Raw genomic sequence first — 15,183 nt, 5'->3', positions numbered from 1 at the left:
TTTAGGAATTCATATTTCACTGTTCAGTTTTGATTTGTCACACCTGATATGAGCATTTCAGCAGATAAACTGAATCTATACAGTGTCTCTATTAAATGGGCATGAAAAGCAGCTCCACTTAACATGAAGTGGTTTAGGCCTTGCTGCTAAGGCGCTGACTTATAGTGAGCCAAGAAACACAAATACCAAAACTCTCAAGACATATTTTAGCTCCTTCATTTCACTGTGATAAACAGCTTCAGCCAGACCTTGCCCCGGGTACTAGAAACAAATGAAATGTGGAGAGAAAAGTCAGCGTGGATGATTATTACTGTAAGTGAATGATGTACTATAGGTGGGCTCTTTGGGGAATAAAAGGCTGGAGGACAACTTATTGGTTTCAGAGAGCTGTGTTTGTTTTTGGTTATGGCTTTTAAATGGTTCTCCTCCTGGTGCAAAAGCTTTTACATCAAGGCAATACTGTTTTAATTGGGCTCTCTACAGCTTCTCACGACAATACTTTTCATCCATCCGTCCTCTCAATCCAAACCCTCAACCGTTATTTACTTTCTTAAATGTTGTAAAATGTCTGTCTATCATTAGGAGTCTTTTTATCTGTCCATGCTTCACCTTTAAAGAGGCCATTGTTAATGTGTTAAAGTATCGATTCATCCTCAGGTTAGAAAACATATTATTGTTGTATTTGTCTACACAGGCAAAGCAGGCTGCAAACATCCACAGTCCTTCCTCTTCTTGGACAACTAACACTACTTTTGCATTCAGTGGGAAGTAAGGCTATGTTTAGATGGAAACGTGGCCTAATTCTTTTGGATTTGTGACATTATATTTAAAGTGTGTTGTTTTTCTTTTCCCACATGGAACAATAAAGTAAAAATTCCTCCTATCTCCTCGTTCTTGCTTTTCTTTCTTGCAGGGAGCAGAACGACTATAGTTTCTATCTACATCTGTTTAATGAAATCACTCTGTAGGGTACTTTCAAACCTTACATGGGTAGTAGTAACCTTATTGTTTAATTCTAATTGAAATGTGATGGCATGATAACAGCTGTAGATGTGGCATCACTGTGAAGATCGATGAACTGAATGGTTTCCTGAGTGTTTTTTTTCTCCTTGGGACAGTTTGGTGCACAACATGCAGGACTGAAGTGGGGAAAGAAACAGGGCTTAAAGCTGCACTAAATAATACTTTTATATCAACAATAGGTCAAATGACAACATGTAATGTGAAAAGAGTTGCTTATACTGACGATCCCCTGAGACTTAACATTGAAGTTCCTCTGAGCTATAGTGAGCGTTTTAGCCTCTTTTAACGTGTTGTTTTGGTTTTCCAAATCACAACTTTACTGTTTTGGTTAAATCTCAATCGGTAGTTAGGAGGGATGCACCAAATCCAGGATTCGGCTTCGGATTTGGCTTTTTTTGAAACGAAAAATTTTTTTCACCGAACCAAACCCTACACTTGCACTACGCGCACTACGCTGGTCGACGTAATGACGCCACCGTTGATTACGGGGAGGTGTTTACGTAGGTGAACCGTTCAATGCAGTAGGCTGTGAGAAAGTGAAAATGGAACTCGGGAGCAGAAAAAGTGTAGTTTGGCAGTATTTTCAGTCAAAAGAAGGCCATTCAAGTCCAGCTACATGTTCAATTTGTAATGCCGAGTTGTCTCGTCGTGGCAAGGACCCTAAACAATACACAACATCACCACTGTTACAACATTTGGTATGAAACATCCAAAAGTGCTGTCAGTTAAACGCGTTACTAACGGCGTTAACGCAAACCCATTTTAACAGCGTCAATTTTTTTATCGCGAGATTAACGTTCTTTTTGGCCTAGCAAACTTTGTAGTTTTTTTCACATGCTGTTGCAACAACTAGTATCGTTAGAAAAACTACAACACTACACCGGATCTAGCTAGACCGGAAACTAAACAACAGGCACGCCGCACACACTTGTTTAGGCTTGTGAGCCGGCCCAAGAGTAGTAGGCTAACGTTACTTTTTGAGTGGATGGCGAGCACGAGACGCCGAAATGAATGCCAATAAGATTCTGAATGGAAAGTTTACTTTTAAAAAGTTGTAGAGGGGGACAGTAGTTTCACATATACACAGCCTGTACGACACGGAGAAAGCATCCCAACTCGAACTGCTGCAAAGTACTGCAAACTCATTTTCCAGTGATCACTGGACGTCAGTAAGTAATCAAAATTATTTTGAAGTTACTGCACACTATATTGACTCTGGATATCAGCATACGGTTTTAGGACTGTGTTATTTGTATCGTTTTTTTGACTGTTTTTGTCATTTGGGACATTGACCACCCCCTTTTCTGTCCAGGAGAATTGCTACATTCCTTATTAGAAAAACGTAAAGGTTACAAATGTCCTGCTGTGGCAACCGGTTTTTGAACCATTTTGTTTGTACTGTATAAGCAAAGTGTTAGTGTTACATCTCAGTTAGGTTAGGTACTTGTAGGAATTGTGCAATAATGATAATGAATAATGAATGAGATTCACACATTTTTCTTTTGTTTACAGTAAATAAATAATAAACAATTACGAATCTTAAAGTCAAGTTCATAAAGTAACTTTCTTTGCATTCATTTGATTCCCAATTAAGATACACTGGTAAGAATTGCTTTCCATTGTTAATATGTACTTAAAACAGTTCTGAAATGCAAAATAATAGAATTTTATTCAAGTGATAAATCATGTGATTAATCGTGATTAACTGTAGAAATTTGGCGATTAATCGCGATTAGAAACATTTATCCTTTGACAGCCCTAAAAAGAATACGAGTTGTGCATGAAGGAATCTACAGACAGCAGCCAAAATGCAGCAACTTCAGGTACGGCAAAGGAAGGACTTGGAAGGAAAACTTGGTGTTAACCAGACGACCATTACCAGCTTTGCTAGCCCTGGGAATAGGATTCGGTATTTGGTTTCAGAATCTTAACCAGTGGATTCAATATTCGGCCAAACCCCAAAAATCTGGGTTTGGTGCATCCCTAGTAGTTAGAAAAAGTTAGCAACTAGCATGGTGAACATAGTGGAGCCTTTAGCTGTTAAAGTTGTATATTTCCTTCAACAGAGCTAAAAGAGATTAGCTAAAAAGAGTATTTAACTTAGATTAATCAGGTGGACAGAAACACCACTCCAAATGAATGCCAATGTTACTCTGTCTCCTGGATGACACTGAAGACTATAATGGCAAGTTGTTTTCTGACACCTCTACGCAAGGTGATGAGACCGATGGTTCAATTTCTACTTGTTAATGCAATGACAGGAAATGATCACAGTAGTCACATGTAGGGAAATGATTCAGTAATCAATAAGGGTGGGAATCACAGGATACCTCACATTATGATACATGGCTCACGATAGCGAAAACGTGGCCGCGGCATCTGTTATTTTCTTCAAACTGCTGTCCGCCATCCCGTTGAAAACCTCCTCCTCTTCGGCTAGTTGACTTCTGTTCAAGTTTCCCTCATTTATGTGTTGGGTGCCACCTCGAGGAGCCATGAAGTAGCCACGCTGGGAGCAGGGAAATCTATTTAGAGCACCTTATTTTATTCATTAAAATATCAGTGTTTCCATTCTCATATCGTAACAAAGGACAACGGTATATTGTCATATGGATATTTCATCCAACTCCTAGTAATCAAAAACATCAACAATCATAGAAAAATACAGGTTTAGCTCCACGCAATTAAAGAGCAAGAGCTTCTTTCAAGAGTCTCAATTTTGCATCAATGTTCAGCAATCCCGCAGAGAAGTTCATCATAGGAGATGTGGGAGACTAATTTTGCAACCAAAGAAGCCTCTTCAAAAGCCTTATCATTTGAAAAACCAAGAACAGCACGCCGTGACAATGTTCTTACTCTCTCTCCAGTTTTACTTTTTCTCTCCTGGAAGCTCATTACTTTATCACAATCACTCCATCCACCTACACAGATACTGCACACCAGAGAACAAGATGCTGAGTAAGATCTTAAAAGGCATTCTGGGAAATGAAAATGAAAGTGACTTAGCCTAACGCTTTAGAGATGTACTCCTTGAACTTCACTGATGGATTAGATGAAACAGGAAAAATGTATTCTAAGATTTGTTTTTATCTTTAAGCAGGGATTTGAATCAGAAAAAGGCTATATTTGAAAAATAATAATATTAATTTAAACAGTGAGGTAGGGCTGCACCATATGAGGAAACTATGTGATATGCGATAAATAAACAGTGCACTCCATTATGCTTTTCTGCTGCTTTCAGTATTCAGCTAAAATACAAAAAATTGCATGTTGAGTTTAAAACAAATGAAAGGAAATTATTTCCATAATTCTTTTATTAAACAAACTGAACATTCGATTAAACGTAAAAGGCATCACTAAAAATCTCTGAGTCTCTTCCGCGATACATCGCAGCCTTTTGCAATGCATTTATTGCGGCAGTTGATATTGCAATGATGATAAAAAAAAAACAATATATTGTGCAGCCCTACAGTGAGGATTGCAACATATATAAACAACACACACACACACACACACACACACACACACACACACAGAAAATCTAGCAGTTGCAGAAGTACTGTGTACATCCTGATCAGCATAAAGTAAAAGATCAAGAAAAAGTAAAAGACTTCTGCAGCTTGACAAGGCTTACAACCAAAGACACTACTGTTCAAATGTTAAGTCCTAAAGTCCATTGAGGAATACGACTTAACAACTAAAATCTTTAAGGCTGACGTGTTTGTATTGTAGCACCTTTATATGTTCAGAAGCAGTGAAAATCCAAAGCGTTAACAGCAAAGTAATCAAAGAATCAGGAGTATTTCTGAAGGCCATCTGAGGAAACCCACCAGCTAACAATACAGCAAAGCTAATTAAATCCAGTAATTAACACCGACATACATTCAAAGTACTGCAGTGCTCGGAGGAACCGTGAAATAAATCAGAACAAAACGAGTTATAAGGCAACAAAACATTTTGAGGGCACAATTAGAGAGACAACAGAGAAGCAATAAACAGTAAAGAAAAGGAAACACAACCCACTCTAATAGCGTTATAATACCAAATATTTCAATGTCAGCCTCTCCATTAAAACATTTTAAATGCACACTGAGAGTAGTCGAGGTCTTGAAAAGTCTAAAATGGATTTAATTCAGTTTCCTCAACAAACAAAAAAGGCCTCAGAAGGTATCAAAAAGTCCTAAATATTTTCTCTGGCCGGCTGTCAGCGTAATGTTTACTATAAAATGTCTTAGCAGGCTATCTGATCGTGGGATGTTGAGAGACGTTACACACTTCTAAACTAAAAGTGCTCTTGTTGTGAAAGTGGGACTGTGCACCATCAGATAGAACAGCAGTGGTAGTGTGCACATCCACACTGGTGAGGTGCAGGGCAAAAAGGAGTTGGATACAACTAAAGGAATGATGTGCCCTCACTCTGCTAATTCTCCTATACGTTTATTGTGCTGCAACGTTTCGACACTACTGACGAAAACGAAATGTTGCAGCACAATAAACGTATGGGAGAATTAGCAGAGTGCGGGCACCTCATTCCTTTAGTTGTACTGTGCACCATAAGACCTGTAGCGAACTCTGTCACTACTGTTAGCTGCAGTAGCTAGAAAGCTCGTTGTCTCATAATGTGCAACTGAAATTTACATGAAATTCATCATTTTTATTTGCTGAATCCATCTTTTTTTCCTGCCACTTATCTAGGTCCAGGTTGCATTAAAGGTCCCATGACATGGTGCTCTTTGGATGCTTTTATATAGACCTTAGTGGTCCCCTAATGATGTATCTGAAGTCTCTTTTATATAGACCTTAGTGGTCCCCTAATACTGTATCTGAAGTCTCTTTTATATAGACCTTAGTGGTCCCCTAATACTGTATCTGAAGTCTCTTTTATATAGACCTTAGTGGTCCCCTAATACTGTATCTGAAGTCTCTTTTATATAGACCTTAGTGGTCCCCTAATACTGTATCTGAAGTCTCTTTTATATAGACCTTAGTGGTCCCCTAATACTGTATCTGAAGTCTCTTTTATATAGACCTTAGTGGTCCCCTAATACTGTATCTGAAGTCTCTTTCCCGAAATTCAGCCTTGGTGTAGAACTACAGCCGCTAGAGCCAGTCCCACAATGAGCTTTCCTTAGTATGTGCGTTTCCGTGTCTGTAGCTATTGAGGAGGAGAGGGGGGGGGGGCAAAGCCATGATGTCTCTCTCTCTCTCATGGGCGGGCCATATTCTCTGGGTGGGCAAAGCAGAGAAAGGGGAGGTAACCTTTCCCCTTATGATGTCATAAAGGGAAGATTCCTGATTGGTCCATCTGAGCTTTCATTTTCTCAAAGGCAGAGCAGGATACCCAGGGCTCGGTTTACACCTATCACCATTTCTAGCCACTGGGGGACCATAGGCAGGCTGGGGGAACGCATATTAATATTAAAAAACCTCATAAAGTGAAATTTTCATGCCATGGGACCTTTAATTTATCGATTTACTGTACATCATCAGGAATTATCATTATTATATACTGCTAGGAATTACTAAAAAAAAGTGACCTACTGTAATAAAAAAGAATTCTAGTCTATATCAGCCCGACTGGTTTTCCATTATACTTTCATACTTTCACCTGTATGATGGTGAAACCGGTATGTGATATTAAGAAGGTCTTACATTTAACTTGGTGAATCCTCAACCTGCAGCTGTCAGCAGACAGACAGGGGTTTGAGATTTGTGATAAATAATCCTCAGTAATGTGGATATAATGACTAAGTGGTTAAAGACAAATAATAGAACAGATAGAACAGTCTGGTCAGTTCAAAAAAGTTCATCACTTAACTAATGCAGCCTTTAAAACAGGAAAAGACAACACTTGTGTAATATTACGATATCCAAAATTTAAGATGAGATCTAGCCTCATATATCAATAGTGATATATCAATTGAAAAAAATTTTTAAAGATTATTTTTTTGGGGCATTTTAGGCCTTTATTTCCACAGGACAGATGAAGACATGAAAGGGGAGAGAGAGAGGGAATGACATGCAGCAAAGGGCCGCAGGGTAGTTCGGCTGTAGTTCCAATGAGACAACCTGCAGGGGCACTGAAGAGGGAAAAGTTACATAGTATGCCATTAAAGTGATGGTTCGGAGTAATTTCACCCTAGGCTGCTTTGCACCTTGACCTCGAGCCAACCAACCCCCCATAAGCTTTTTTCCCTTGTTATAACGTTGGTCGAGTTAGTGTTATCAGCTGGTTAGCTTAGTGCAGGCGTTAATGGATCCACGTTTGTATCTCGTAAATTACCCCACTAATAATGCCATCCATTCAATCTATTAGCGCCTGCACTAAGCTAACCAGCTGATAACGCTAACTCGACCAAAGTTATAACCAAGGGTGTAAGCCAGCCTCCGCAAAGCGTACCTACTATGGATCCATTTTGATGCTAATAAGCCATCACCCGCCATTAGCATTCCATTGATTGCAATTCATTTTGACGTCACTTTGACAGCAAATAACTTTACATCAGACTTTACAGACTTTTTTTGTCCATTGTTTATTTCTAAAGAAACATGACAATGTATAAAAGGCTCCATTACCTTGTAGCTCACATTATGGCTCTGTAGCAGACGTTTTTATAAAAATAGGCTAACGGTTGTGTCATAACCACGAGACTTACTGTCGCATAATAGACAAATTACCGTATAGTACAGGAGAAGCTCACAGGCAGTTTGGACTTCCATTAGCTGTTTAAGTTTAATTACTAATGTTAACTATCATTTTAGTGATCAATAATTAGCCTGTGTCTATGTTATCTCCTTACATATACCTACGCTCTCCGTCTCTGCTAGATTGGGAATGATTGAGATTTCTCTTGGCACAGCTACCAGAAGACTTCCAACTTTCAGACAGGTTGTTCACGTCACATCTACGTCTTCAAGCTCAGTTTGAGGCTGCGCAGTAACACTCAGCCATGACCGGAAAAGTGCTTCTAATAGACTTCACTGGTCTCCCTTGCAAGTCTATGGCGTTGCTTTGTCCATTCATTTTACTGTCTATGGTTATAACAAGGGAAAAAAGCTTATGGGGGGTTGTTTGGCTTGAGGTCAATGTGCAAAGCAGCCTAGGGTGAAATTACTCCGAACCATCACTGTAAGGCCCTGTTTACACGATGACGCTCGCGGGTGAAAAGGACAAAATATTTATATCTATCTATATATATATCAGATGTGCCTTCCGTTTATACGGCGACAGCGTTTTGGGGGCTTAAAAATGCAAAAAAGTGAAACCACCCTCCAGAGTGGAAATCTTAAAAATTCTCCACCGTCACGTTCCCGTCTAATGGGTAAAAATGCAAAAGTCTGAAGACAGCGGTGTGGAGAGAGACGAGAAAAAGGCGTCCAGGTAGTCTGTTGTTACAGAGTAGGCTACAGAAATTATAGGCTTCTGTTATCTAAAAGATTTTCAATGTGATGGCTCAATATTTAAATGATTTCGACAATGTTCATAAGGTTGCTATAGTTCGATGACCATATGTAGGCTATTCATTTGAGCCAGAGTAGGCTACAACGTTGCAGATGAAGAGAAAGAGAGAGAGAGAGAGCGAGTGGCAGCGGGCAGAGGAGGGTCTTCTTCAGCCTCCTCTGCCCGCTGCCTCTCGCTCTCAAGCAGCGGCTGAAGGGCTGCGAGGCTCAGGATATTGGTAGTGCTCCTGTGGGTGCTGTGCTGTGGCATATCACGGTCGACTGTGCCGGTCATCATCAGACAAACATGCAACTCCTCCTCCTCGTCTGTCCAGACAAAATTGTCAGCTTTTGTTCGCTTTGCCATGTTTTGGTTTTGCGCTACTAAGGGGAGAAGTAGAAGGAAGGTTCTACGTAGGTGCGCAGGCTTGGTGGTGTTGTGTGGCAGTGCTTCACACTACCACCTAGCCGCCTGGTGTGCATACTACATCGAATTTCACACACTTGCGTCACCATATGCACGCAGATTTCCCCCCCCAAAACTCTTGTCTAAACGCGGAATAAAAAGAGAGAACGCCACTTTTGCGTTTTCTCTTCAGATCGTTTCCGTCTAAACATAGCCTAAGTCAGACTCAGTGGTGAGAGAAACTGAAGCAGAGGGACAGACACAGAGCTGTAGCCGAGCCAAAGTACAACACTTTTTAATTCATTAACTTTATCAGTTATCAGGCAAATAAAACGCTGATACAGATAATCTGCAAACTGCCAAAAAACAGCCCGATAATCGGCCAGGGCCGATAATCTATCCCTATAATCTAAAGTCTATCCCTAGTTAGATGCCCCTAGTACGATCTCTCCAATAATTAGTCTGTGACAAGTGTACTTACGGTGCATTATCTGCTCCTGCTTTCTACATTCTGCATCCACATTCCCAGAAAGCATATTTAACACCACAGCAGAAAACAACAGACATGCACTGGTTGATCCATTGCATTACATCACATTATATTCAGCAGATGCTTGTACTTATTAGGAGCACTTTGAGGTTCAGTGTTGCTAAAGGACACTATAACATTTGGACAGGAGCAGCTGGGGCTCAAACCAACAACACTATGATTAATGGCCAACCTGTTTTGCATTACCCTGAGCTGAAGCTGCCGCCACCCTATTCTTAAATGTCACAGCGTTTATTTTAAGCTACATAGAAAAAAAATAAACCAACACAAAAACCCAAACTACTTAAACCACAAGACACATTTGCTAATAGCTTTTCAAACCTTAAAGGTCCAATTTGTAATATATTTACTGTGATAAATCCAAAAATAACCCCAATGTGTCATCAGATATTAAGGAAACATGCTATGTTGAAATACTATATTTTCTGACAACAATGCTAATGCCAGTATTTTTCTCCTTTTGAACTTTCCGTTCCGTGACAGAATGTCTGTTTGTGTTTTGGCCTGTGTGTTGTTATCAACTGCCCGGGTTGCCAGATATACCTGTGAAAACGTAAACCCAGCGTGTTACAGCTGTAACGTTAGTACAGCCATGAATGCAGCAAACAAACAAGATCAACGGAGATAGATTCTACCCGACCTAAAAAAAAACGGCATGTTTCTAACAGTTGCATGACCCTGGGTAAATATTGGAGATGTATTTGAAAGATGGAGACAGCTTAGAGCCCAAAATGACGCAGAGTTGGATAATTTCCTCCTGAACCGGTAGCTAAGCATTAGGTTCAGGCTAATTTATCACGGCTACAAGGGACGGGCATTTTTTGTCATTTCAACATTCGTGTACTCACATTGAATTATATAGCTAGAGTACCGAGTTGGTTACTCGGAAAAACAATTGAGACACAGTCAGTAAAGTGATCCCGACTGGCTAACGGTCCTGGCTAACGCCGCCATCATTCTGTGTATTTATCTCAGAGAATAGAAGTGTAAAGAACATCTTAACTTTTTGTCCTTGAACACCTAAACAAACCTGCAGCACAAATGAGTAAAACAGGAAATCCCGGTTTCTGGCAGCTCAGAGGCACATTTCTGTTTACATTTTAGTCACTTGGCTGCCGCCTGCCTGTCTCTGAGCTGCTAAACACACGGTGACGCTTTCATGTTGTAATATTGGATGGCGAATAAACACACAGTGACTTTACGGCCCTGCAGGGTAGCTTGTTTCACACGCTGCCTTCCTTGAATCTCACTACTAGTGGCTCCAGCTAACAAGTCATCGGAACGCCATCTGTGGCTGTAATGTGATGTATTTCTATTTTGTTGTCGTCTAGTACCACTTCCATAATGAACAGCGAGCTGTCTGCAGGGGTGGGGAAAGAGATGGAAAAGCTTGGTCTGAAACCTGCGGCTGGGATCCCTCCACCTCTGCAGTCTTAACTTATTATGCTGCTGTGGTTTATGGTCTGTGCACGATGAGTGTGCTGCTGGATCAGGCCGGGCGACATAAACACATATACAGAGACAGAGACTCTCGTTCAGGAGACGGTTTTTCTTTGATACACAAATACGAAAGACGCAAAGATGATAAATACTGGTGGCTGTTCATGTGACGCCAGCTCCAGAGCTCCGGGAGCTCCTGTCGGTCCTATCAGAGGCAGTTGGGAGTTCAGTTTAGCTGACAAAAGGTGACTGTGAGCCGGGGACAGAGCACCATGAGTTGATGGTCCTTTCTGGGCTGTTGCAGTTCAGCTTAGACCGAAAAATGTTAATGTCATGCGGTGACAACAGTTAAGTTTAGACACCAGAAATTACTTTAGTTAAATTTAGGAAAAAGGTCGTGGTTTGGATTAAAACAACACGTGCTTCCTGAGTGAAAGTCTTTTGTTTTCCCCAGGAAGAAAACTTCGCTCTGGCTTGCGGTCCACAGCGTTCTTATACAGCAGCTATGTGGTGCACACAGCAACAAATGCGTTAAATACATACACATTACAGTGCTTTACTTTCTGTAGCTATATGTACTCATGGTTGAGAACAGCCTGAGTAGAGACAAATGAGTAGGGTTGGGTACTGGGTTCCTAAGCAACCGGTAGGAATCGGACCGGATTAGAACGAAAATTTTGGTTCCTCATTTCGGTTCCACTTAATGTGTCGACTGAAATATTTTCCCTCTGTCGCTCCGAAACAGACGTAAAAATATCCCCCTCTCTCTGTAGTCTACCGTTAGCTAGCTACAGTAAATGTAGGCTACTTTTAAAATGCCCTCTGGGCTCACCAAAACAGACGTAAAAGCATATTAACCATTCACTGCACATGATCGCTAGTAAACATATTACATCTTTGATGTCATTTCTCAGTTTTTCAAGAATCGGTTTAGGAATCGGAATCATTTTAAAAGTATCGATTCGGCATCGGAATCGTAAAAATACCCAACCCTACAAATGAGTCAGAAGGATAAACAGGGAGGAAAAAAGCTGACAATAAAACAAGAAGAGAAGGACGAGTCCGAAAGGAGAGGACTGAGTAGGAAACAGCAGGAGGGAAGACGGTGAGGCTGTCCTGTGGATGGTTCTTTCATGGAGGAAGAAAAGAGGAAGGTTGGATGAGGAACTGTGCTCTAACTGAATATGTTGTCTTTATACACTCCTCTCTCCTCCTCACTAATGCTCTCTTTCCTTCCTCCATCTGTCCGACTGTAGAGGATGCTATCTGTCTCTCTCATTGGCCCAATCCCAAAGTCCGGACTCACAGACTCACGGACTTTGGTGCGCGTTCTCGCAAAATTCGTAAGGGCTTAGGGTTGTCCCAATGTCAAATTTCAAAGGGCGTGAGGGTTTGAGTACACACTTACCGAGCCCTTTCCGTGAGTCTGCATCGATGCAGACTTCACCAAAGGGAATTACCCACAGTTCAAAGCGTTGTGACGTTAACTGCGGAGACCATAGGGAAATCCAGAAATTACAAAGGTAAACAACAGCACGACACACGGCCACGGAACACAGACCAACCTGTTGTCAGGCAGCCGTCTCCTGGGCCTTGGCCGTGTGGAAAGCAACAAACTTAAAATGAAAATTCCAAAACCAGTGTCAGCAACATCTTTGTTATTTAATGTCGCCAAGGTAACATGTGATCTCGTGAAGTGCTGTCCCAATCCCATTTATACCCATGTGGCCTCACACACTCACTCACTTAGCACCTGAGATCAATGTCTGTGAGTCTTTAGTCCTTAGTCCTCAGGGCTCACTTTGGGATTGGGCCACTGTCTCACTATCTTACAGCAGGCTGTTGTGATATTAAACTGCAGCAGGAAGGTCAGCCTGAAAAGCCCTTCTTGGATGATTATGCTGAATGTCCCTTTGGGTAAAATATCCTTGCTAAAGTGAAATACCGGGATTCCACAAATACTTCAATACCCAGTTTTATCCTTTGGTTTCATTTTAAGTAGCTTGAAGGTTGGAATATCTGATCCCACACAATTAGAATAATGTACACTGACTAACGTATTCAAACAAAGGACGGTTTATGGCTACACCATCCCATCAAATGGAAATATTCTTTGTTCATCATCTTGACATAATGGGTTAGAAATATTTTTAGAAACTGTGGAACCTCCACTATTATTAAAAATAAAGACGTGTGGGTTTTTAACCAAGTTTGTAGCAACTCTGGGGTTTAAGAGGTTAAAGACGACGCAGGTGGGTGTGAGGAGAGTTGAGAAAAGGTAAAAGCAGAAGCAGAGAGAAGCCAAGTGAGGATGGGGAGAAATATAAATATAGTACTATGCGCACATATCACATTATGTTGAACAGCAAATAGCAAGAAGGCCAAGACACAGGCACAGGGGTTACATAAGGAACAGGAAATAATTGTGTTGTGGAAGAGGAGAATAGAACAGTGAAGGGATGGAGGACTTTTTCCACCATTTGTTTCGAATTAGAGGCATACATCACTGTCCTGTCTCTCCATGTCCTGTTTCTCTCCTCTTGGATTCCCCCCCCTCCTCTCTCTCTCTGTCAGGCAGGGAAGCATGATTGCAAAGCCCCACTTCATATTCACACACTGACACAGCTTCGGACCTGCATGGAAACTACCTGATCAGTGGCAGTTCTAAAACCATTTTAAATGGAGGGGGCCAGGCTGGGGCCACATGCTGTTTTAGGGGTAAGTGAGTTGGGTTTGGTTCTACAAAAGACTTGCGATAAACATACAACAATAAAGCAAGAATACTCATTTAGTGTTAAATTAATGAATAATATCCCCTCTTTGGGGATAGAGGTGGGGTTAAAAATGTATGAAAATACAAGAACCGCCATTGTGCCTGATTGCTGATGTCAAACATGACTCAATGGCACTTAAGGGAATATATTTAAGTATGTTTTATTTCCCTATTACAAAAATCACAGACCATGCAACCTCTCAGTCTCAAACCGTCCTCTCCAACCTGCATGCAGCCTCTCTCTCTCTCACACACCTTCACACTCTGGCTGCTCTCTACCGTGGTGGCTCAGTCCCAGTATGCTCATCATGCTGCACTGAGCGCCAAATTAACCAGAAAGAAAAAAAAGATAACCTTGTTTTAGGCACACAATTCAATGGACAAACTGGCTTTTAGTGGCAATGCTGCTCCTTTCAGCCTATAGAGGGTAAACACACAGCTGAGACCTTTTACTGTCAAACACTCAGCTGTGTGAACCAGAAACCTTCTCTGTGCAGAAGCATCGTAAAATGCAAAGCTTTCTAGTAGGAACTATAATCACAGTCAGCCTGACATTCACTAAACACGTGCTTCAAATATAGTCGACTAAAATAAACAGGGCAAGGACGTGGCATAAAAGTTACGCAGAAGACATGTTCTGATTGAACGTTAGTGCAAGAATAAGGATGACATTCGTTGTTAAAACTGATCCAGTTGTTATAAATATGTACAAATTAAATCATTGTTAAACGCGCCTCAACTCTCCTAATGTCTCCTTTACAATCGAGCGCTGATGCGCAACCGATACGCGCAAAAAAAGCTGTGCACTTTTTCCCAGATTAATATAGTTTAACATCTGAAATAGCCTATTACTAAACCTGTATTTTCCCAAGCGGTTTGACAGAAGGAGGAAGCCCCATTTGAAGGCGCACTCTCCCCCGGGGCTGCGCTGCCCGGACTCGCTCCGTCTCCTCCGGGGTAAGTAAATAAAAAGCGCACAGCCTGCTCACCTTCTCCGGTTGTCCCGTACGAGCTGGAGAGAAGCAGGGCGACCTGAGCGATAATCCCAGCCAGTCTTTTAGTCCCGAGATCCATGATGAGGAGGCGGCGAGAGGCTGCAGAGAAGCCCGGCGGCTGCTGGAGGAGAGAGGCGACCGAGCTCTCCTCTCCAGCTCCAAGAGAGATCTCCTCAAGCCCGACGGAATGAAGACAGGAGAGCAGAGAGAGAGAGAGAGGGGGGGGGGGGGAGGAGAGAGAGAGAGAGAGAGAGAGAGAGAGAGAGAGAGAGAGAGAGAGAGAGAGAGAGAGAGAGAGAGAGAGAGAGAGAGAGAGGGGGGGGGGTTTTACTATGTGGTCACAGCTCCAACTTCAATGCGTGCCTCCTCCTCTTTAGTCCCTGTGTTGTTTCCAATCAATCAATCAATCAATCAAACTTTATTTAAAGTGTAAAATCTTTCAACATGATCTCAGTGAAATTTACATTTTAAGGAACACAGAAATAACAGACAGCAAGAAAACATTTGAACAGCATTAAAGCAGTAATATTAAACAATACAAAACCAGCAACTTAAG

The 15,183-nt window shown here is 41.4% G+C and overlaps 1 protein-coding gene across 1 annotated transcript in view; it reads right to left on the bottom strand.

Moving 5' to 3' along the window:
* Positions 1-14,853, bottom strand: part of LOC116044902 (contactin-associated protein-like 4) — a 206,537-nt gene extending 191,684 nt beyond the window's left edge. The window contains exon 1 of the mRNA XM_031292425.2: positions 14,622-14,853. Within this exon, the coding sequence (XP_031148285.1) occupies positions 14,622-14,706 (85 nt within the window). The 5' untranslated portion in view covers positions 14,707-14,853. The remainder of the gene's footprint in view (positions 1-14,621) is intronic.
* Positions 14,854-15,183: the final 330 nt, after the last annotated feature.

This window comes from Sander lucioperca, chromosome 9 (assembly GCF_008315115.2).
Source record: "Sander lucioperca isolate FBNREF2018 chromosome 9, SLUC_FBN_1.2, whole genome shotgun sequence".
Taxonomy (NCBI): domain Eukaryota; kingdom Metazoa; phylum Chordata; class Actinopteri; order Perciformes; family Percidae; genus Sander; species Sander lucioperca.
Note: the sequence above shows the minus strand (reverse complement) of the source record. Positions and strands in the feature narration are given on the sequence as shown.